Below are 23,799 nucleotides of genomic sequence, written 5' to 3'. Positions count from 1 at the left end.
AAAGGGGAGGGAAAAAAAATCTGACAGATTTTTGCTTTATCTGCCAGATGGTAAGAGAGGCTGGATGTAAGAAAGGATTTTTAATGGGAAGAGAAAGCAGTGATAGATGCCACTTCATGTGAGGACACGCGAAACTAAGGCTCGAGTAAACAGGCTCCACAGGATTGTGTATTCCAATCTGTCCGCTCCCAGGATGACACAGAAGTAGAAGCCATCTGCAGTAGATTACTCCTGGGATATTTTTAGTTTGTTCTTTTCCTTCTTCTTTCTCTTTTCAGCCTAATGGCCATAAGAGGGTATCAAAATGATTTCAAAGCTCACAAGTTTTGTAACAGACGACACAGAACTTATTCAAGATTATTTGTCCATGAGAAAAACAACAATTGCAAGTTGTTCTCATCTGTTGCGAAAGCCTTTGTCACTCCTGTTTGCAGAAGACTTGTAATCACCAACCCTGGCTTTTTGCTGCATAAATGTACAACAAACACTTGACCAGGACATTTGGAAACAATGACATAACATATATACTATGGTGAAGACAGACCACAAATGGGTAAAGGACAACTGAATACCTGAAAGCAGAAGCAATACAGAGCCCAGACAATACAGCAGAGAAACTCAAAGCAAATTTAAGGCTGTATTAGCAAGAGGAGTAACAGAAAGAATGCAGGAGTATCATATGAAAATAATAATGCAGGAGTATTGTATAAAAATAATTAAATATAACCAGAAATGTTGTCTGGGAAATGCAGGGGGGGAAAAAAAAAATCAGAAGAGGCAGGAGCATCGTTTGTTTACTCTATGAAAATATAGCAAGAACAGTATGCACCAAACAACCTTAGCAAACCCTTATTCTGTGAGGGCACCTCCAACAATAAATCCAGATGTGCCTGGGAGCCTTGGCATTCGGGCTCTGCAACAATATAGTTGATACTAAAAAACTGCTAAATTGTCCTCTGATATGAATACAGCACACTTTAATCACTGTTAACTCTTCGATGTAGGTTTTTTAGTTCAGGTGCCCCAGGGGCCGTTCCCACAAGGCAGTTCGCACGCAGCAGCCCTGTCGGGGAAGCAAGAAATTGTCTGGCACTGGTGTGGGCTGGGCGGTGGCAGCAGGTGCCTGTGCTTGGAACATCCGCAGGCACAGAGTCTTAATTGGCACCGAGGTACCTTTGGGTCAGAGAAGAGACATTCCTGACATTACAGCTCACACATTCTTAGGTTTGATCAATTTTGCCTTACTGAATCAAAACAGTGCATTTTAACCTTGGGAAACAGTAACAGCAAAGAAGACTGTCATGACAAACAAGCTTGGTCAATTTGAGTAAACTAAATAGAATAACAAAAGCATAACTGAAAGCGAGTGCTTGTATTCAAGTGAAAAAGTTTGACATAACTGTGAAAAAACACTCTTTATCAAATAACTCTTTATAAAACCCAGACAGAGCAGCTTTGGACTTTAGATGTCAAAAACGCCTGACATTTCTTCAAGTCAGATTCCTAATAGTTTCTTATTTTTATCTGCAGAAAAAGCAAAAAAAAAAGGGGGGGTTCCAAGACCAAGTGGGTTGAATAACTACAGAATAAACCAACAAATCTTCAGCAATTAAAATCCAAACTCCAAATCACAATAGCCTTAGAAGTCAAGGAGTGCAGAGATGAAGTGAAATTTCACCAGAATTCAAGCTTGGCAAAAACTCACAAAAGGTACTAAGAACAAACACTATGTTGTTCTGCCATACAGAAAAGAGAATACAAATAAATGGAGCAGTCAGGCAGCAAGGAAGAAATAGAAATCCAGGATGATTAGGTATAATCTAAAACCTCAAAATCAGTATTTTCTGTGGTTTTGTGCACATGCACAAGAATGCTGTTACTGTACACAGAGGCCAAAAGCTATGTAATGACACAGAAGTAAGGCCTGAGCAGAACACAAAACTCTGGACCATAAGCTGCTTTAATGAAGAAGACCAGAGGGTTCATCTCCAGAACTCCTAACAACCAGACATTGCACCACAGACCCAGGAGCACAGCTGACTCTTAGAAGAAATTAGACTTTTTACATGAACAGACATCCTTGCTTTGTCTTCACCAGCTAATTGGAACAGCTGTTCCTAAGAGGAAAAAAATAGAAAAAAAAAATTCAGGCATCAACAGGCCTTTCTGTCCAACCTCAGCAGCATAAAAACTCTCAGCTTGCAGGATGTTCTCGATTATATCTTAAAGGTAGAGATAATAAAAAACGTTGTGTAGAGACGAAACGCAGGGCAATGGCATTTAAGTGTAAAATGTGCCTGATAATTCCTGCAAGTCTGTTAAGATGATCATAGAATCATAGAATGGCCTGCGCTGGAATGGACCTTAGAGATCATTTAATCCAACCTCCCTGACGGGCAGGGGCGCCTCCCAACTAGATCAGGCAACACATGGGGTGCGAACGGGAATTGGACCCGTGACCTTGGCATTACCAGCACCATGCTCAACCAACTGAGCTAACCAGCCCCCGTGTTTCAGGCAATAAATATTTTGAAAGTATCCCTCATCTAGACTTTATTGGAGTATTCAGTATACCACAGGCAAAATAATTATAAAGGCAGATATGGAGAAAATCAGTGGAAAAAGCATGAGGTGGACAAGAAATTGTTTCAAGAAGTCAGGTCAGGAAAAGCAGCAAGTTAAAGAGACATTATTCATAGACCACAAAAAGTTTTCTTACAAACCCATAACCGTATAAGTTCTATCAATCACTCTGCACAACTACCAGTATCTTCCAGATGTGAGACAACACCTACTGATGCACAGAATGACCAAGGAGCAAGCCAGAGACAGAACAAAATTCAAGTACAAGAACATAAAATGCTGCCTTTTGGGACAACAAAGAAAAAGAACATTATGATAAGGACTTCGCAGTTAGAAAGAAAATAATCTCCAAGTATTATGACTGACCTGATAATTATGAAAGTCTAGTATGATATAGCCTAGGTAAGTTCAGCGGGGAAGCCAGAAAGACTCCCAAACTCTTTAGCAAATATGCAACAATGTTCTACAAGGAACAATAAGAAGAGGGGAGATAAAGACTGAGGTAGAAAAGGTCAAGAACATGTCTATTACACAATGCCTGTGACACTATGACTTAAGAAGCCCTTGTGGCTGCTGTCCCTGTTCTTTGCTCTCTCTGATTCAAAGAAGCTCAAGCGTTTGTGTAGACCTGTTAATCTTATCTTCCTATTTCCTTCAAGCACTTATTACCTTGAAAGCCCCAGATAAATGTCCCTTGGTTCAGGCTAGCTGGCAGCTGCGTGAATAAGCTTCCCCAGTTGTCCAGATCCATCAACACAATGTGAGTCATGGTACTCAGGTAGTCAAGATCAGGAAGTTCACCATCTTCAATGGGATAAAAAGGATGCATTTAAAATTCACCTGACCTTCTGGTCAACCAACACACACCAACTTAAGATATGCTTTTGAAAATTCATGTATTCAACTGTTTTAAAAGCTAGAAGTTACTGCATTGTTTTTAAATCAACTGAAGTAGCATTTAGTAATGCACGAATCAGCCTAAAGAAAGCAGAATCGAGCAATACAATGATGTAGAGCTATTGTCGTGCCTTGAGTCCATTTAATATTTAGCTGTGCCTCCTCTACAATGTCTCTGTGACATTTAATTGCTTACATGCATAAATGCACGTAAAATGTTTAGAGACACACTTTTTGCTGTAAATCTAACATAAACATCAACCTTTTAATCAAAAGCATGATGACATCACAAGTAATTAAAAGCACTTCCCATTTCTGAACACAGGGTACACCTTCAGCATTCTTGATGTCATTCTTATATCGTGGTTTGGAAGAAGTGACATGAACTTAAAATATTTGCATGCTGAAGGCAAAAAAACACTAATACATACTGAGAATATAAATTCTCTGATGAAATTATTTTTTGGCAAGCTAAGCAAACTGAGGAGATGGTGTTATAACAGGACTGCCCACACAGAAAGCACTATCAGGCTCATAAATATTTATATATACAAAGGAGGTAAGTTTCTCTTGAATGTGTGTTATATCATTTTTACATTTTTTAGGATTTAGATCTCTGTCTGGTGTCCTTGACTGTCTTCTCCCTTTTAACTCCAAACGATGCTCCCAACTACTTTGAAAATTAAGTATTTCTGTTCCAGGGTTCTCACATCTGCCTACTTATTGTTTGTTAAAGACTTCATGCATATGGCAACAGCAATAAATTGAAGCCAAGTTCTGGAACCTCAAATACCAAGAATTCAAAATACAGCTTTGAGAAATAATTGCTAAATTCTGAGCTGATTTGCAGACTGGATATAGGCAAATCTTACTACATACCTGTACCGATGTTGAAACAGTGTGCTAAAGACAACAATGTTTTTCTGACATTAAAAAACCCAAATAGTAATTCCACAAACCTTCACCAGATTCTTCAGCTTGTGGTGAGTTCTCTTTTTTAAATTTCTTTCCTTGGGTTGGTCCCTGCAGGGGAGACTGTGGTCTTTCCTGAGTCCTGGATGGAGATGCTTGAAATTTTAGCTTGTGAGGTTTTCTGTCCACACAAGCCCCACTTGCTGTGAACTTGAATACTGTATCTTCCGATTCTGGTGAAAAACTTGATAGATCAGGTTTCTGCAAGAAGCAGTGTTTCATGTGATAGTGCTGATGCGCACTCTGAAGATCGTGGAAGTTTTTGTTGCACGCAGCACATCTAACAACATACATCTCTTCCTTAGGTTTCAGTGAAGTGTGACTGTTGAGATGACTGTTCAAATCATGAAAATTCTGTGCAGTTGCAGAACAGAAGCAGCATCGAAACCATAAATTCCCTTTTTTCAGCATGGCTTTCTGGCAATTCACATAATCGTTCCTCCTGTTTATTCTGGAGACGTAAGTTGTCCGGCAACCACAGGTTAAATAGTCTCCTTTTTCTACTGGGAGGAAGTCCTCCTCTTTTTTTATTGATAGTTCCATCTGCTCTGGCACAAATGCATAGTCCACACTGTGAATCTCTTTATAATGGCTTAAGAATTCTTCTTCTGTGTCAAAGAAGAGATTACCACAAAGGCCACAGAAGTATTTAGTCTGTATCTCCTCGTTATGATGCTCCCGAAAGTGTCGCTGCAGCGTTCCTACTTTCCGAAAGTGATTTCTGCATAAGCCACAAGAGTATCTGTGAAACGCATGGCTTTCCAAGGACATGCAATGTTGCTTAACGCTCTCTTCGGACTCAAACATCTCCTCACAGATGCGGCACTGCCATTTTCCCAGAACGGGCCTTTTTTCAGGGGAGAGGTCCATAGGACTAGGAACGCGGTCTTGCCTTTCACCTGCAGCAACATACGCTCCAGCAGAAGCAGATGGCAAAGGTTCATCTTCTAGAGCTTCTTGCTCGTAATAGTAACTATGTCCACCATGAAATTCAGTCACGTGTCCCATAATATCCTCTTCTCTGAGATCTACAGAGCACGCTCTGCACCACAGGAGAAAATTAGTCAAGTGCGCTCCCCCGTGGAACCGACTCATGTGCAGGCGGATAATGCTTGAATTTTCAGCAAGCTTTCCACACACAGCACACTTGTGACAGATCCTGTTCGCTGATAAAATATGCTTTTCTACTGACTCTTCGGTAAAAAACTTTTGAAGGCATTCACAAAACCAGGCTTTTACTTTGCAAGCATTATCTTGACTTTGGTTTGTGACATGATCTTCATGTTTATCTTTGAAATTGCTCTTCCATTCTGAAGTAGCAGACTCCCTTTCACCAACAGACTCATTTGAAGTCAAAGGTCTTTTAAGCAGCGGTCTTGACCGATCCACCATATGACACAAATGAGACTGGTTTTTATTTTTTCCATTGACATGACAGAACATCAGGATGGACTCTTCCATTGTAGTAAAAACTTTAATATTATGTTGAGTGGTTTGCTTATGCTGGGTGATCTGATTTTGATCAGCAAACAGTTTATCACAGCTCTCACAGTGTCCTTTTGTATTAAATATCTCCGCAACTTGGGAGATACTCTTCTTTGACAGTGCCACGGGTCCAGAATTACGACAATGTGTTCTAGAACAGATTAAAAAAATAAAGAGGTTATATCATAATGTGAAACAATTTCAAACTGTCCGATGTAGTTTGAAATACTACTGTAGGTGATCCTGCTCTGCCAGGGGGGCTCGACTAGATGATCTTTTGAGGTCCCTTCCAACCCTTGACATTCTGTGATTCTGTGATTCAGCAGCTACAGCAAATCGTATGTGGAAATAGTGTCCTCTGTATCATAGAATCATGAATCATAGAATGGCCTAGGCTGGAAGGGACCTTAGAGACCATCTAATCCAACCTCCTGTCATGGGCAGGGACACCTCTCAACTAGATCAGGCTACTCAAGGCTTCACCCAATCCGGCCTTGAACATCTCCAGGGAGGGGGCAGCCACAGGTTCTCTGGGCAATTTATTCCAGCATCTTGCCACCCTCATATCGAAGAATTCTTTCCTAAGATCCAATCTAAATCTGTTTTCCTTTAACTTAAATCCATTTCCCCTGGTCCTATCGGCAGACACTTTTGCAAAAAGCCCCTCCTCAGCCATTGACCACAACTCTTTGAGTGTGACCTTCTAGCCAGTTCTTTATGTGCCAAGTGGTCCATCTATCAAGCCCATGTCTCTCCATCTCAGAGACAAGGATGTGATGTGGGACAGCGTCAAACACCTTACATGCTCTAACTCACCTACTAGCTTGCCAACAAAAACATGCAATACCTGTCTAGTCTCTGCACTTAAGAATGTGTTAAATTTCCCAAACTAGCACTTAGATTGATGCTTCTGTTGTTGACTCAGTACCTTTTAGAAAACAAATGCTGCCAACTCAAAAATAGTGAAACTGAGACCAAAGTTCTCTTGCTCTGTTACAGACAACAAAAAGGATAGGGACATCGATCAGCATTCTGCAGTGGACTGCGTGGGGTAAAACGGGGTAAAAGGCATGAAAAAGGGGCATTTTTTGGATGGTTTGCTCTGGAAGTCACCATTCAGGTGGTCCCACATGCCCTAAAATCCACTAGCATCACTAAGAAGACATCTGCCAATCTGTTATCCACCTATGGATGTTCACGTGATAAAGACAGCTGTCTCTCACAAACCTGAAATGAGCTGTTAATTCCATATGCGAGCGTAGGATCTGGTAGCAGGATATACATTTCACTTGGAAGGGGACCTCTTTGCACAGAGATATCAGAAGGTTCTTTGCATAGGATGGGAAAGGTAGAGGAAGGCCAGCCTTCATTTCATCTAGGAGATGGAAAGGTAGAAAGTACAACCACACATGAAAGAGTTCTCTCATAGTATTTCAGCTCTCAGGTGACAGTTACAGTTGTACTCGTCTGTCACAGGGCTGAGAAAGCAAGCTACTGCGACTCAGCTGACACATGGTAATTGTGCAATGGAAGCTTTAAGTAAAACGGCACTAATTTTTTCAACTTCTGTAACAATCTCCTATCGAAATGTTTGCGTCTTGCTTTATCACACTCAGTGACTGACTCTACTTCCCCTTTCCTCCTTCTACAAGGTAAGGTCAGATATCTCTAAAGAAGGTTCTTATTGACCTTCTTCCCCTCCACGTAACACCACTTGTCCATCGTGTGTTTAAGAAAAGAAAGTATCTGATTCATTTAACAAGTTCCCACATACTCTCTCCTTCCCATCCTCATGTTAATTCTCCTTAAATTTTTAGGTGCAGGATTTCTGCTGTTCTAAGTACATATTCCACATCTAACTCCAAGTATTACCAGAATAAAAAAATTTCTCTTGAAAAGAGAATAGTAAATGGCTTATGAACTATATATTGCTGTTAACGCCCTGCATCTTAGGAGGCAAACTCTGTCAGAATTTTCTGTTTATGTGTCTATCAGCAGGCAGTAATTTGAGATTATGCTTTTTAACTAACTTCACTGCCAGATCCTACGGAGCACAGTGATCACATTAATTGTGGAGAGCTATCAAGCAAAGGAAATAAAGTGCTTCCTGGTTTTGTTCTGAGCTAAGCACTACTCATCTCTTAAAAAAACCTTGCACTACTATTTTGTGCTTTTAATCTTTTCAAAGCAATAACCCACCAGTAATCTTTTTTAAAACCTATGACCTGATTTTAAAGCCAGCTACAGTCAGCATAGTCAGATTTAATAACCTAGTTGAGAACAAAAGGACATCAGATTTATAATATGTAAGAGAGCTCAGAATCGTGCATGAAGACAGCAGTACTGACTTGATCTGCAGGAAGATTCCTTCAAAGCCTGTCTTCACTGTACACTTTCTGTAGCTACTCTTGAGGAGGGCAGTAGTACAAAATTTAGTTATGAAGATGAGAAAGAACTATAGCAATCCCTTTGGCCACATATCCTGAAAGCTACACTATCTAAAACATGGCAGCTTCTTGAATAAGAAATTAACTCAAACTGTATCTTATCTGTCCCAACTGTTTACTTAATATTAAAATAAATGCTTTAATGCTTATTGCTTATGTCAAAGGTAAAAAAGTCATAAGAGCTATGACAGTAATTAACTCTCTTTTTTTAAGACTGTGATCAGACAAGTATCTTCTGTGGGATCTTTCGGGACGTTACCAGCTGGCAACCAGTATTTTAGCCTTCACTAGCAAAGCAGCCAGTGCAAGGCATCAGACCAGCAGCATGTTCCAACTAAGCAGGCTAAATTTGCAATTATATGGAGAAGAAACATTCACAGGTCTTTTCCATCAGGAAGGCCAAAGATGCCAACAAGAAAATAGTCTCCAGCAGACTTCAGACAGAATGGTAAGGGGAAGGAACTTAAGAGCCAGCCTGACTGGAATTGAAAAAGAAATTTGTGTGTTTTGGTCCCAGTTCCTGTCAACATGCAAAATGTAAACTTAGTTAGGACAGAGGTTGCACAGAGTCACTGGAGGGTAAGAAGCTTATATGAGAGACCTGACAGCACAGAGATAAAGGAAAGTCTGCTTCTCATTACAGCAACTGTGATGGAGGAATCATTTCTACATAAAAATATGAATTTCAAAGCTTCTCCTCTTACAGATCTGTATCACATTAAGGTCTTTACAGAAAAATAATTTTTTTAAGAAAAAAACCTTAATAAGCTTTTTTAGACAATAGAAAAACTTAAGTCACTTCATATCATAAGAATCAATTATCAGTAGGAATGAAAAGCAGTACCCTTAGCTGCAACATACCACTGAATTTGGAAACCTGGAGGAAGTGGTTCTTTTCCGACATATGCTGCAAGCATTCCTCTGTTGTGGTGAAAAGAAGGAAGCAGACTGGGCATGCGAAACACTGAATATGCTGTGGAGGGAGATCTTTTTTATGTCCATCATTTTCATTTAGCTGGAAGAGAAAAGAATCTAGTCAGGAAGAATATTAAGTCAGGAAATCAGCCCCAGTTCTCCTCATGTCCTTCCATCCCTCTCGCCTGCCTGTGACAATATTTTCCAGCTACTACATCTGTATTTGTCTATAGCCCACCCTTAAGCACTTCAGCTCATAAGACAAGGGACCAGCTAAACTGTCACTGTCAAACTCAGCTACTCATCCTTCCCACATCGGCAACTTCTGCACTTCCTTCTTGCACCGCTGGGAGCAATCACGGGCACCATCAATTCTTAACTAGTCCCTTGAACCAGGGTCTCAATAAAAGCTCCTTCTGTCACTAAAGCAGCTGTTTTTCCTTATGTTGGTTCTTCTCTAATCTTGCTAACCTCCAGCTTCTTAAAATGTTGCTCCTCAGAGTAGCCTGTGACTTTTATCAAAGTCAACTCCTTCCACTCCCTTTGCCTTCTACATTAAGTTCAGATCTCTACCTTCAGGGTAAAATCAATTTAATTTTGCTTCTGATGTTTTTGCTTACTCCTTTCTTATGCCACTCAAAGAATCTTCATGATACACTTATGCTTTCCTTCTATTGCCTTGTTTAGGATTATTTTCATACCAAAATAAACCCATCTTCTTGTCTGCTGCAAGAGCCACTCCCTTGCCTCAAACTTGTCTTTAACTCCTGCTAATGCCCCGAGACACACCACAGGCACACAGCTTGGAAGCAATGGAGAAAGAGCAGGGACAAACTATGATGCAATCTTTCAAGCTTGCCAGGTATGACTGCATCAGGACATACTACTACTAGCTACGAGTAGTCTGATTTTTAGGATATCCAACACCTGAATTTAACACAGGTTCTGAAGACTAGGTGAGTACACAACAATATCTGGTATTAAAACACTAAACTTGGAAAATTATACCCATTATTTAATTCAGTATCAAACTGCTGAAATAAAAGCATGCACCCAGAAGATAACACCTGAGCATCTGTCATTGAACTGAAGTTTTGCAGTGGTAAGTTATCAATAGAAGAGAACATTATTTAAAATAAGGGGGAGAAGGGAAAGGGAAAAGAGCGGAAGTAGGGAGGGGCAATCAAAAAAAGCGACTACTAGCAGCTTATATTCAAATCAAAACTCAGATGCTAGATTATCCTTTTCCTTTCTTTAAGCTGGCTAGGGGATAAAAACAAATAGAGAGACTGGAAACTGAGAAGAAAGTTGCATCTGAATCACCCAAGTCGCTTTTCTCATTCTGTTGCCTTTTTTTCTCCCAGCTCCTTCCCACTGCTTCTCTTTGCGATGACTTATTTCACTCTAACTTCTTCCCTTTATCTTTCATAGTTTTGGGGAAACAAAAGAAGGGAATACCTTTTAACACCATTAAGAGAGGGACAAGACGTTCAAGATAAAACTACAGTCCTCTCAAAAATATGCTGGTAAGTACAACCTAATGGTCAGACCTAAAGAGAGCACTGTCAGGATATACCAGGTGTTTGAAACACAGCAGAATAAGAAAATCTGTTCTGAAGACTAAAAGAAGGGAGGGGAAAGAAATAGGATTAAAAGGAAAAAAAACCCCAAACTAGTGTATGATATCTCTTGAAAACCCTCTACTGCATTCAGTCAGGTAAGTTACTTATCCTTATGATCTTGCCTTAGATAACAGATGATCGCTGTACTGCTGGGAGGTTGAAAATCTGTTCCAGCATATCACACAGGCAACAGTATTGTTTGGGGGTCCATGTAATGTGACTGTTGGGTCACATGGAGAATGATCAAACCTGGAGAGGAAGAAATAATTAACAAACGAGTCCCCTCCAAATAGTAAATTCTTTCTTAATGGAAAAAAAAAAAATCCATCTTTTGAAGCTGCTGGACAAAAACGTACCAAATTAATCCAAACTGTGAAATTGCCAGGTTCCCCTATCATTAACTGTACCTGCTGAAGTATCCTGAACAGAGCATCCTCCTGGCAGGGAGGCTGGATTAGACAATCTCTAAGGTCCCTTCCAACATAAGACATTCTACAGATTCCACAATTCTCCCTATAGCTTACCTGCTACAAAAACTACTTTGCCGAGGAATCACGCTGTTTTTAAGAACAAGGGAACTAACATGGACTCAATTTCCTACAGAAGAATTAAAAAATTTTATTTGCACTGCCCTCAGCTTTTCTCTTTACGATCTTCCCCATGACATATTCCCTAGTTAAAAGGCAGCATACGCTGGACTGGACCCGACACAGTGAGCACTGCCTAGGGATGATCAGCTATGAACAGATGTCTGGCCTACAGCTCTTGCTGCTCTTCCCCTAGATAAAGGGCATTTTTTTAATCTTACCATCAAGTGGTGTATGTTAGTGTTTTGCTCTTTTTCAAGTTTGGATGAAGAAATAACAGAACTAAAGATCAGCAATCTTGTTTCTCAAAAACCCCAGATATTAAAAGATGCTCAACAAAACATCAGTTCTGAGTGAAAAAACCAAGCAAAACTCCCCAAAAACGGCCAACCAGGAAGTTAATCGCATCATCTATATCAAATCTTATAACATACTAATCAACTTTCCAAATGGAATTTTGGCACCATAGGCAGTTTAAAGTAGATTTGACATTGATGTCCTAAGGTTGAGTGTACTCCCTTAGTTATTATTTCTTGCACTGAACCTTTGCACCATGTCCTTACCTTTGAAGGTGGCCTAGGAGAAGATGTCTGTTGTCAAACTCCCTGTTGCAATGCATCACAGGACAAGAGATGGGACTGCTCTTGACTTGTGCCTGACCCATCCTCTTATAAACACCCCTATTTCCACTGTTAATGGTGCCTGGTTTGAGACCTGTTATAAAACAAAGCACTTCACTGGAATCTGAATTGTACAGGCTTAAGAAAACAAGCAAAATAATACACAAGACCTAAAGTACTTAAAAAAGGACTTATATTGATTCTTAAAGGCAAGCTAACAATACACTGTAACTCAAGCCTAGCACAGTCAGTCTGTTCTTTTAGTTGAAGAATTTGTTTCTTCAGTCCCCAGCAGGATTACTTTTTAAACGCTTTATTACCCTTCCTCCAGGTAATATTTCAAATTGATTGAACTTCCTGAAGTTATACTTACTTATGCAGGCATTTTCCTGAACAACAGTTCATCCGCAATATTTTACCTTCTAGCAGCATTGCTTTTAAAAGCAGTTAGCATTGCCTTAGTGGTTTTTAGATTTTGTATATTTAATTTTCTAAGCAGCAAAATACTGGAAGAATAGCTTTTATGAAAATGAGTGTGTAAGAACTTTCAAATGCCACATTCTAGCCAAGTTAATAAATTTGGTTATGCATAAAAGGCACCTGCAAGCTGAATGTCAGTATGGATCAATGCAATTATCACATGTTCTATTTTGTAATGCACAACTTAAAAAAATGTATCACTGAAACTTAATTGTCCTATTATTACCGGGCATCTTTAACCACTGGTCCACGCATAATCTTGCGGCCTCTGTATCACCGCGTTCCCGAATAAATTCTAGTTCTTGCAACCCATGAGCGTACTGGGAATCAAGTTTCTCCTGAAGGAGAAGACATATTTGGTAAAGTGGCAATCAAATTTTAAAAGTAAAAATAATTCAAGATGAAGTATGTATAGCAACACTTACAAGTGGGTCTCTAAAAAACAAAGGGGAAAAAAAAAAAGGGGGACACACAAATAATCCTACAATTTGACTGACTTCTATATAACACTGTAAGCATGGAAATGTAACAGCAATAAATTAAAAAACAGTACTAATTTTAGTACTTTTATTTAAAAGCTAGAGTTTAGGTCAATTAATTTACATTTACTGCACCTACTGAAGTTTTGAAGCATGTACACAATCAAGAAAATTAAGATTGTAAGATTATAAAAAGAAACAAAAAATAACGATTTCTTTTAAAAAAGCAATACAAAAGGGTTATTGAAACCAAAGGGTCCATTTGTTCCTCTGCTAAGGCAAAAAAAAAAAAAAATGCATGGCAGTTTCATTTTGAAGAGTAATTTTAATTCCGCAGAAGGCAGAATTAATTCTGCAGAATGCATTACCTGATGAGGACTGAGGAGCCGCCCAGCAGGAAAATATTTATCATTAACATATTGATTTTTTTAGCCTTTATTCTCAGACTCCTTTAAAAGCTACACAGCTATCTGCGACTCTACAGTTGAAATACTGTAGGCGGGGACACTAACAGAGTGTCAAATTCTAAGTGGAGGGATGTAGGTCTCTGGACTTCAAGGCTACCTTGGGCTGTATCTAACAGCCTTTTACTGTCTTGCATTACAGTTGCACAGTCATAGAATCATAGAACCATAGAATGGCCTAAGCTGGAAGGGACCTTAGAGATCATTTTAATCCAGCCTCCCTGCCGCCAGGGATGCCACCTCTTGACTAGATCAGGCAACACATGGGGACCGAGCGGGAATCAAACCCGTGACCTTAGCATTGTTAGCGCTACGCTCAACTGACTGAGCTAACCGGTCCCCTGCGGTCAACTGCAGACTATAACAAGCTGTAACTATAGTACAATTATGTGACTTTAAAAGCCATTAAGAGTGTTCAGAAAATTAGGCTGTAAAGTCAGCAGGTTCCACAAGTACTGGGTCTGTATTTGTCTCTCTTGAATTTCCTGTGGTCCTTTCAGCCCGTTCCTTTAAGCTCTCCTGGTCCTGCTGACAGCAGCCCTACCCATAAGCCTACTGACTGCACCTCTCAAATTGTAATAAAAGAATCCATGCCTTTCAAATTGTAATAAAAGAATCCATGCCTTTCAAACGGCTGCAAAATACAACTAACAGGATTCAATTTCAAAATTATGCCTAGAAATATTTACCCCAGTATAGAACACTACCTGATACAGAGATTTAATATAGCAAATGGCTTCCCAAAGAATTCTTGAGTGGTAGTTTGTCATAATTGTTGGTTTTCAATTATTTAACCAGAATTAATTGATGCTAAGGTCCCTCTACTATATACACAAAGAAGAGAAAAAGTTTTTGTTATTGGTTCAGTTAGGTTTCTTTTTCCCCCTTAGGAATGGCAGTAAGATGAGCAAATTGATCAGTTAAAAGCCAGTAAAGAGGCAATGCCTCAGAAGCAAAAAATGTCTAGTTGCTAGTTCCAGGTCTGGCTCATCAATCTTTTATTTCTTTAGTGATCAAAAGAAACAAGGCCTGTATTATGCAATTCTACTGAAACCAAATACATCCAATACCTTAAAGGCTTTGTTTTTCTCTTCTTTTTGTCGTTTCTCTACTTCAACATGGCGTGCCAGGCGATCCAAGGTTGATGCAACTCGTTCTTTCTGATAGTCAATGTGATCTTTACGCTTAGTATTTCTCTACAATTGAAAAGTTAAACTTATATTTAGTAATTTCTAAGTAACAGGCATTAATAAGGTGAAAAGTGATGTCCAAACATCAGGACATAACTCAGTAGAGAGAGTCTGATGTTAAGTTCCATGATCTACCTTGCTAGTTGTTGTTGTAGTGTTAGGGCTGTGCCAGCCCCCCAGGCCCTCAGCTTTATGCCAATTATGATGTATATGGAACGGAACATTCTTGTTGGTCACCTGTCCTGTCTGCTTCTTCCTGGAGGTACAACCTTTTACTTCCTTGTCACTCCTTTTACTTCCCAGTATCCCCAGCGTGGCACACAAGAGCCAGCAGTGACCTTGGTCACCACAGGAGCAAGTATCAGCAAGAGCCTTTCTGCATCCCAGTCCCAGGCAGTAACTGCAAACATCAGGTGTGATCACTGCCAGTAGCACACACTGTCTGCAAAAACACACTGCTAACTTCAGAAAGTGCTGCCTGTTAGAAGAGACTGAGCTGAAAATAAAATCACTAAACAGAACTAGTTCTGTTTAGCTCAAATCAGGACACTCATTTTCTCTTCCTATTTACCAGCATCTGCCACTTCTGTGAAAAAACAAACAAAGCAACAGCCATCCCACCACATATGCAAGGCAATTCAGCATCAATATGCCTCACCAAAGCACTAAAAGCAACGTGGATGATTGTGTGTGGTGTCCTAAAACTCTCCGACAAATTCAAAATTAAGAAAATTCTTCTAAGTACGCAAACCAAATTCCTGCAGATTGCAAAGCCAACATGCAGCCCATCTGAAAAACTGAGAACTGGTATCATTCTTCCTCTAAGACAACATTTCCAGATATCTTCAGAAAGGCAGATCATTAGCTTTTCTTAGTGTGAGGGACAGGCCATACACTGTAGTTTGCTCCTGCTACACAATCAGCCCCAGTAGCCTTCAATGCAGAGTGAGTGTGTGGATATAGAGGAAAACACACCTTTCCTTAAGAATCAGGTTTATTACACACATCTTTTACTGCAATACTGGAAAACAGAAGTCCAGAAATGGCCACTGTTGCAAAAACAACTTAATATATTCATTCTCAGTCACTGTCCCTTTCAAAGACCCTGCAGGGTATGCACAATAAGCTTGGGGAATACAGAATCACAGAATTACAGAATATCAGGGGTTGGAAGGGACCTTAAAAGATCATCTAGTCCAGTCCCCCTGTCAGATCAGGATCACCTACAGTAGGTTACACAGGAACGCATCCAGGCAGGTTTTGAACGTCTCCAAAGAAGGAGACTCCACAACCTCCCCGGGGCAGCCTGTGCCAGTGCTCTGTCACCCTCACACGGAAAAAGTTTATTCTAATATTTTTGTTGAATCTCCTATGTTCCAGCTTATATCCATTGCTTCCTGTCCTGTCATTGGACGCTGCTGAAAAGAGCCTGGCTCCGTCCTCCTGACAGTCCCCCTTGACATGTTTATAAACATTTGTGAGGTCACCTCTCAGCCTCCTCTTCTCCAAGCTAAAGAGACCCAGCTCCTTCAGCCTTTCCTCATAAGGGAGATGTTCCACTCCCTTCCTCATCTTTGTGGCTCTGTGCTGGACTCTCTCAAGCAGTTCCTTGTCTCTCTGGAGCTGAGGGGCCCAGAACTGGACAAAATATTCCAGACGTGGCCTCACCAGGGCAGAGTAGAGGGGTAGGAGGACCTCTCTCAACCTACTAGCTACTCCCCTTCTAACACACCCCAGGATGCCATTGGCCTTCTTGGCCATGAGGGCACATTGCTGCCTCATGGTCATCCTGCTGCCCACCAGAACCCCCAGGTCCCTTTCCCCTACACTGCTCTCCAGCAGGTCAGTCCCCAACCTATACTGGGGTTGTTCTTTCCCAAGTGCAAAACTCTACGCTTGCCTTGTTGAACTTCGTAAGATTTCTCCCCGCCCAACTCTCCAGCCTGTCCAGCTCTCACTGAATGGCTGCACAGCCTTCTGGTGTGTCAGCCACTCCTCCCAGTTTTGTGTCGTCAGCAAACTTGCTGACAGTGCTCTCTAATCCTTCATCCAGGTCACTGATGAATGTATCAAACAGCACTGGCCCCAGCACTGACCCCTGAGGTATTCCACTAGACACAGGACTCCAAGTGGACTCTGCCCCATTGACTACAACTCTCTGGCTTCTTCCCTTCAACCAATTAGTGACCCTCCTCACTACTTGGCCATTCAGACCACACTTCCTCAGTTTACCTATGAGGATGCTGTGGGGGACAGTGTCAAATGCCTTGCTGATATCCACATAGACCACATCCACTGCATGGCCACCATCCATCCACCTGGTTATGTCTTCATAAAAGGCTATCAGCTTGGTCAAACATGAACTCCCCTTGGCAAAGCCATGCTGACTGCTCCTAATAACCTTCTTATCCTTGATATGCCTAGAGACAACACCAAGGATAAGACGTTCCATCACCTTTCCAGGGATGGAGGTGAGGCTGACCGGTCTGTAGTTACCCAGGTCATCCTTCCTGCCCTTCTTATAGACTGGGATGACACTCGCTTTCCTCCAGTCTTTAGACACCTCACCTGTTGTGTCGACCAGTCTGCTTCTGGCTCATACATTCTTAGGATGGATTACGAAGAATGAGGTTGAGTTAAGACCAGATCATCCTCAGAGTAAGGTCCTCCAACCTATAAATCTCCCCTTAAAGTTATTTTAGAAGGAAGAAGTCCAACAGTAGGCCAGATACATTTGCAGGTTAGACACTGGACACACTGACTTCTGAGATCACTTCTAAAGTAGCATTTTTTTCAATACACTTGCTAAACCACACTGAAAGCCAAACAGAAGTTGCATGTCCATTTCAAGAAGGCAAAAAAATGGCTATGGAGAAAAAATTGTTAGCATTACTGCCTTACACTCACCAGTAGGTAAAAAGCAAAAGACTTCAGTGGTGATTTATTTATTCATTACTTGTTAAAAACAGATTTTTTTTTTTGTGAAGAGTAACTGATGGGAAAAAATACAGGAGACTAGTATCCTGTACAATCGCGAACTCCCAAAATACATTACAACATACTCACGTGAACATAAGAACTGCTGCTAGGTTCTTCATCCTCACTGCTGATGAGATCAATGCATTCAAGTACAGGTCTTAAAGGTTCTTCCTGAAGTTAAAGTGTTAAAAATATACACAGAAAAGCATTAGATTGCCTTCCTCAGAGATACAATGTTGCATGCATTACAGCACATGATCAGCACTAGCACTACCTGAAAGGGAATTTCACCAAGGTTTCAAGAGGGTGCAGTGATGAGATTGCTGCATGGCAACTTTTCCACTGAACAGGCTAATCCACAAAAATTGGTAAAACATGCAAGTAAACAGGTATTCACAAATAATTATGATATCAATTTAACACATAGAGATCAACTAGAAAAAAAAAAATGAAGTCAGCAGTCTTGACTTGCTTAATAACTTTCTATTCTTCACCTTGCCTTCTCAGTCAACTTAGGTCTACGTTCCCAAATATTCCACTTTTGCCATTAATTCAATGGTAATAGGATAGCAGGCTGTTACCATGAGAGGAACAGTCTTAGATTTCACTAAGCAATGCTAAATGTTTTTTTGTTTGTTTTTTGTTTGTTTTTAAGACATTCACTAAACTCCAGATCCGAAAGTGTGGTAGGATGACCCTGGCTGGACACCGGGTTCCCATCAAGCCCCTCTATCAATCCCCTCCTCAGCAGGACAAAGTGGGGAAGAAAGTAAGATGGAAAAAATTCTTGGGTCAACAAAAAGGCAGTTAAATAAGCAAAAGTAAGGGCTGCACATGGAAGGAAAGGAAAACAAAAGATTTATTCTCCACTTCCCATTAGCAGGTGATATCAAGCCATCTTCCAGGAAGCAGAGCTTCAGCACATGTAGCAGTTGCTATAGAAGACAAATTTGGCAATAACAGATGTCCCCCTCCTCCTACTTTCTCTTGGCTTTCACTGTTGAGCAGACGTCATATGGTACGGAATATCCCTTTGGTCAATTCGGGTGAGCTGTCCTGGATGTGTTCGCTCCCAAGATCTTGCCCATCCCCAGCCTACTGATGAGGGGGAGTGTTGGAGAGAAGCCTTGGTGCTGTGTGAGCACTGCTCAGCAGCAGCCGAACATCGGTGTGTTATCAACACCTTCACAGCTACTGATACACAGCACAGCACTGTGAAGGCTTCTGGGGGGAAAACCAACTGCATCTAAGCTAAACACAAAAATAAATCAAATTCCTTCAGCATTTCAAACATTAAGAAAGTAGGAAACAGTTTCACATGCATTTAAGCCCTGAGGGCTGCTCCTTCCTGAGTAGATATTCTAAAAGCAGGTTACAAGTGTATTCTCTGTATTGGAATCACAAGGGGGAGGCAATTTTATTTTAAAAAAATCCACATTTCATTCATTCACACTACATGCTCGGAAGCACAAAGACACGTCTGAAGAGCTTGTCCAGCATTCAGTTGCAAAGATGAGCATCCAGTAAGCCAGGTCGGGACTCCTTAGAGGGACAAGGACAAAGGACCCTGGCTATCAGCAAGTAGTCAGGTCATCTCTATTCCTTCTGGCTTGGCAGCCAGTGGGCTCCTTGTGCATATTTCTGCTCCTTTGTCTCTCTCCACTGCCCCTCCTCAGTGAGTCACTAAAGGTTACTGATTATTTTTTTCCTCTTCCTTGGGATGTCTTAAGGCTCTAGCACTGGGGTTTTTTTGTCTTCTGCAATCACCTTAATGGTTTAAGCCTTGGTTTTAATTTGTGTGAATTCTTTTCCAATCTGAGCATCTTCAGAAACTTCACTTAGATGGTCTGTGATCTCAATGACTTGCTAGTCTACAGAGTATCAACACCAGATGATTTACATGCCTTTATATGCTTCATGTTTTCATTCTGCTTAGTGCTTCCACAGTGAGGGGGTGTGTGCATATTTGTATTCCCATTCACTCTCCATTCATACCAGTTTTAACATTACTACTAGAAGCTTCTGGTGGATAGCAGAATGCTGGCACAAACACGAAAGAACAGAGAAGAAAAATTAAAATCAACAACCCAAACTAATGACATCGGTTGTAAGTTTTCTAAAGATGTACAAAATAATGCCTGGAGCTCCATCCACATGCACCACAGAATAATCTTCATTTTTTAAAGACAACAAAAAGAAGCACCATGTCCACATAACATGATATCGTGCAAAAAAACCCCAAAACAACCCAAACAAACTCATATCATGCTACATTATCACATGCCAACTAAATAATCAATATAATGAACATGAAATCAGACAAGTAAGTCTACATACACCAAGTATTCCTAGTAACCCTAACTCATATCCATGGTCATGTGTGTACACATCTTCAGTGAGTGGCAAAGTTAACCAAAACCTTCACATGCCACAAAAAGTTTCCCATTCCAATTCTCAAAGTTATTATCAAATCCCAAATAAACTAAAATCAAAGACAGTTTTAATTTTTTGGCAGTGAGGGGAATCGTGGTTGCTTTTTTTAAAAAGCCCACACGTGCAATGCCACCTACATCACCTGATGGAGTTGTTTTGACTGAACTGCAGTATTAGCCATTTGTCTGGCAATATCGGTGGCAGATATCACAGAGCTGTTACATACTCCAAAAGTATTCTTCATTTGTTAGAGAGTTAAGTTCTCCAAGCAGAAGAAGGATACATGCTAGTCAGCAGACTGACTTCTTGAAGAGGCGCAATACTTATCTACCACCTCTGCTACACACTTGGCAGTGTATTCAAGATCTTAACAGGCAAACAACTAGAGCAAGCTAGGAAGATTTATTGCCTCCTGAGAAATAGCAGCATCAATTCTCTCTCCTGTCCTGCATATCATTCTTTACATTCTTCCAGCTTTCAAGGCTGTAAAACTGTTCACAGCTGGCCAGGCATGAACAGTCCTCATTGTCTCACTGGGGAGGAAGAGAGCTATCTTGGACAAATGATAAAAGCTTCTATGAATCAAGCCACAGGCCTCAAATTGCCCCAAAAGGATCCTCAAGTCCTGAAAACCCAGCGCACCAGGGGTACCGTATAATTAGAATTGCAGAAGCCACTCGGTATCTGAACTTGTGCTCATTTTGATAGAAAACAAATAGTTGCAGACCATGTGATCTCTGTGTGTTTGGGTTGTTTGTTTTCTTGAAAGTTAGATGATTTTATTTGTTTTTTGATCTGGGGTTTTGTTTGTTTGTTCTGGGGCTGGAGATCACTTGTCTTACAGTGTCTGAATTCTTACTCTAGGATTATGACTAAAAGGTTTGATCTGAGGGAGCAAAAGCAATCTCTGCTGCTGCCAAGAGTTTTAGCTTTTATAGTCAGATTCACTCTCATTCAGGAAACTTACAACTGTTCCTCCATAACTTCCCACCTTTTAATTCTGCATTACAACCTTTTTTGTCCATTCAAAATCACTCAATTCTAGTTTTTGCATATCAGCACAAAAATGTAATTTAATCTATGATGCAAGCTATTATTCCTAACGGCTTAATATCTTAGGTTGGGATGGTCTAGTCCCCATTCTGTGAGGAAGGATAAAGCAAGAACGAAGAGATTCACACGTTTAATGAGGTCTAGAGCACTCAAGTAGGCTGACTATTCAAGTTACCACAGTCTGCACTGAAAGCATTAGACTCTTCCCGAATTGTTTTGTGGTTGATTTTTTTTTCTAATAGTATTGGTCTACTCATTTTTCTTCCTGATTTTAGTATGCCATTTTTACTTCAGTTACTGCTCTTGGTGCTCTAGCAGGCCTTTCATCACTACACATTCAAAGCTACACTTGCTTCTTCTTCTTTGCCCGGTGTTTCAAGAAAGTGAAGCTTGTACAACCATGCTACCCATGAAGGCCTGCGTGTGTATATAATGAACTCTTTGGGTAATTTTATCTATATCATGTAAAAGACCAAGAAGTCTGAGATAACCAACTACTCACAATTTTTGCAAAAAAATACATGTCCCTTATACCTCAGCTTCTAAATATCCCTGCAGAAAGTCTGTATATTGAATTTAAGCTTTAACCAAACACTATACATAATATATAGAAAAAAAAATAAACTAGTTATTGTTCAGCATTGGAAGCAAGACAAATCCACAGGAAACCAGTCATTATTAGTCCTGGCATCAATTAACCACTTGATCTTATTCACATGACTTGTTCCTTAAGGAAAATCAACCTTCTGTTCTTGCATGTACCCCTGCCATCCAGCACCACTTCACTGATGACAGATTGAGGCCAGAACACAGATAGCATGAAAAACATTCTGCTTTTCTTGGATATTTAGCAGATGTAAGTGCCTTAAACTTACACTCACAAGCCACCTATCAGCATCAGACTACGTGCTTCACAACTTGAGAACTGCTTAAGGCCTCTAACCTACTAATTCCTTCCTCTTCTTCTAAACAAAGTACAGCAGTTTTGACATTGCTGTCCAGAGCAAGCAGTATTTTATTCCATTAACTTCAGGGGGACTACTCGTGAAACAAAACGCTATGCAACATGATTACCCGAAAAGTCATCAACAGCGATTTCTCATATACCTCACTGATCACTGTAATCCCCCCACTCACCTGATGGGATACTGTTCCAGTTTCGGCTGGGACGGAGTTAATTCTTTTCCCAGTAGCTGGTAAAGCACTGTTTTGGATTTGGTATGAGGATAATGTTGATAACACATTGATGTTTTAGTTGTTGCTAAGTAGCACTTATCCTAAGTTAAAGATTTTTCAGTTTCCCATGATTTGCCAGCAAGCAAGTGCACAAGAAGCTGGGAGGGAACACAGCCCAAACAATTCTATGGCCAAGATCTGATCCAAACCAGTCAAAGGGATATTCCATACTATAGAACTTCATTCTCAGTACGAAACTGGGGAAAGCTGGCCCAGGAGGGCACTGCTTGTGCATCAATCAACAGGAGGTGAGCAACTGCACTGTGCATCACTTTTCTTTGGTTTTATTTGTCTCTCTTTTTGTTATCTTCTTTTCCGTTCTTATTATTAATATTAAATTATATTTTTATTGCTGTTAATATATATTAATCACTAAAACATTCTTATCTCAACCCACAAGTTTTACTTATTTCCGACTCTCCTCTCCATCCCACTGGGAGGGGAGGGGAGTGGAGTGAGCAAGCAGCTGTGTGGTGTTTAGTTGCTGACGAGAGTTAAACCACAACCTCTCTACAGGACCAGCTGACATGATCTCATACCTTCCCAAGATGGAGCACATAAATCTTTAAGATAAACTCATTATCCACCACAAAGATTCACAAATTAAATTACCTTTAAACCCAAAAGTAATGCTTTACATCAAAACATAATCATCACCACAGTACACAAAAGCCCTTTCCTATTTCATTGGGCTACTGAGAGTAAATTTATTATCACAAGCAGTGCGTTTCCACTACAAGATCTACTCACTCCAAGGAACTCAATATCATCTTCGCTTTCAGAAGCTGTCGATTTACTCTTCTGAGTGTCGTTACAGTTATCAGACTCCATTATCTAAACAGAAACAAACAGAACATCCTTCACCACTTCTGTTTTAACTTTACGGTACTTTCTGCTTTATTCCGACTTCGGCTGTGCACTCAGCAAGCCTCTCTCCATCATTCATCGACAGTTATCACAGAATCATAGAATCATCAGGGTTGGAAGGGACCTTAAAGATCATCTAGTTCCAACCTCCCTACCATGGGCAGGGACATCCCCCACTAGATCAGGCTGCTCAGAGCCCCATCCACCCTGGCCTTAAAAACTTCCAGGGATGGGGCTTCCACCCCCTCTCTGGGCAACCTGTGCCAGTGTCTCACCACCCTCATGGGAAGAACTTCCTAACGTCCAATCCGAACCCATCCATCTCTAGCACTAAGAACCAACGATAACAATTTTGACTCGAATCGCACCACTGACGTTTTTCCAAACACGCCACACGCGGCCTGACCTACACGCCGCATCCCAACACCCGTTTCTCCAGCGCACAGCCAGAGCTCCCCGGCAAAACCCCACCCAGGGAGAGAGGCCGCGA

General features: G+C 40.7%; 1 protein-coding gene across 1 annotated transcript in view; it reads right to left on the bottom strand.

Annotated features, from left to right (window-relative positions):
* The window catches only part of ZNF451 (zinc finger protein 451), a 38,245-nt gene extending 14,972 nt beyond the window's left edge, over positions 1 to 23,273 (bottom strand). Inside the window, exons 1-10 of the mRNA XM_009873358.1 lie at positions 23,193 to 23,273; positions 17,808 to 17,891; positions 14,622 to 14,747; positions 12,835 to 12,946; positions 12,072 to 12,222; positions 11,044 to 11,170; positions 9,246 to 9,399; positions 7,165 to 7,312; positions 4,440 to 6,088; positions 3,253 to 3,387 (exon numbers count right to left, since the gene is read on the bottom strand). Of these exons, the coding sequence (XP_009871660.1) occupies positions 3,253 to 3,387; positions 4,440 to 6,088; positions 7,165 to 7,312; positions 9,246 to 9,399; positions 11,044 to 11,170; positions 12,072 to 12,222; positions 12,835 to 12,946; positions 14,622 to 14,747; positions 17,808 to 17,891; positions 23,193 to 23,273 (2,767 nt within the window). The remainder of the gene's footprint in view (positions 1 to 3,252; positions 3,388 to 4,439; positions 6,089 to 7,164; positions 7,313 to 9,245; positions 9,400 to 11,043; positions 11,171 to 12,071; positions 12,223 to 12,834; positions 12,947 to 14,621; positions 14,748 to 17,807; positions 17,892 to 23,192) is intronic.
* Between the last annotated feature and the right edge of the window lie 526 nt (positions 23,274 to 23,799).

This window comes from Apaloderma vittatum, unplaced genomic scaffold (assembly GCF_000703405.1).
Source record: "Apaloderma vittatum isolate BGI_N311 unplaced genomic scaffold, ASM70340v1 scaffold6527, whole genome shotgun sequence".
Lineage (NCBI taxonomy): Eukaryota > Metazoa > Chordata > Aves > Trogoniformes > Trogonidae > Apaloderma > Apaloderma vittatum.
The sequence above is the reverse complement of the archived record's forward strand: the minus strand, read 5'-3'. Positions and strand labels throughout refer to the sequence as shown.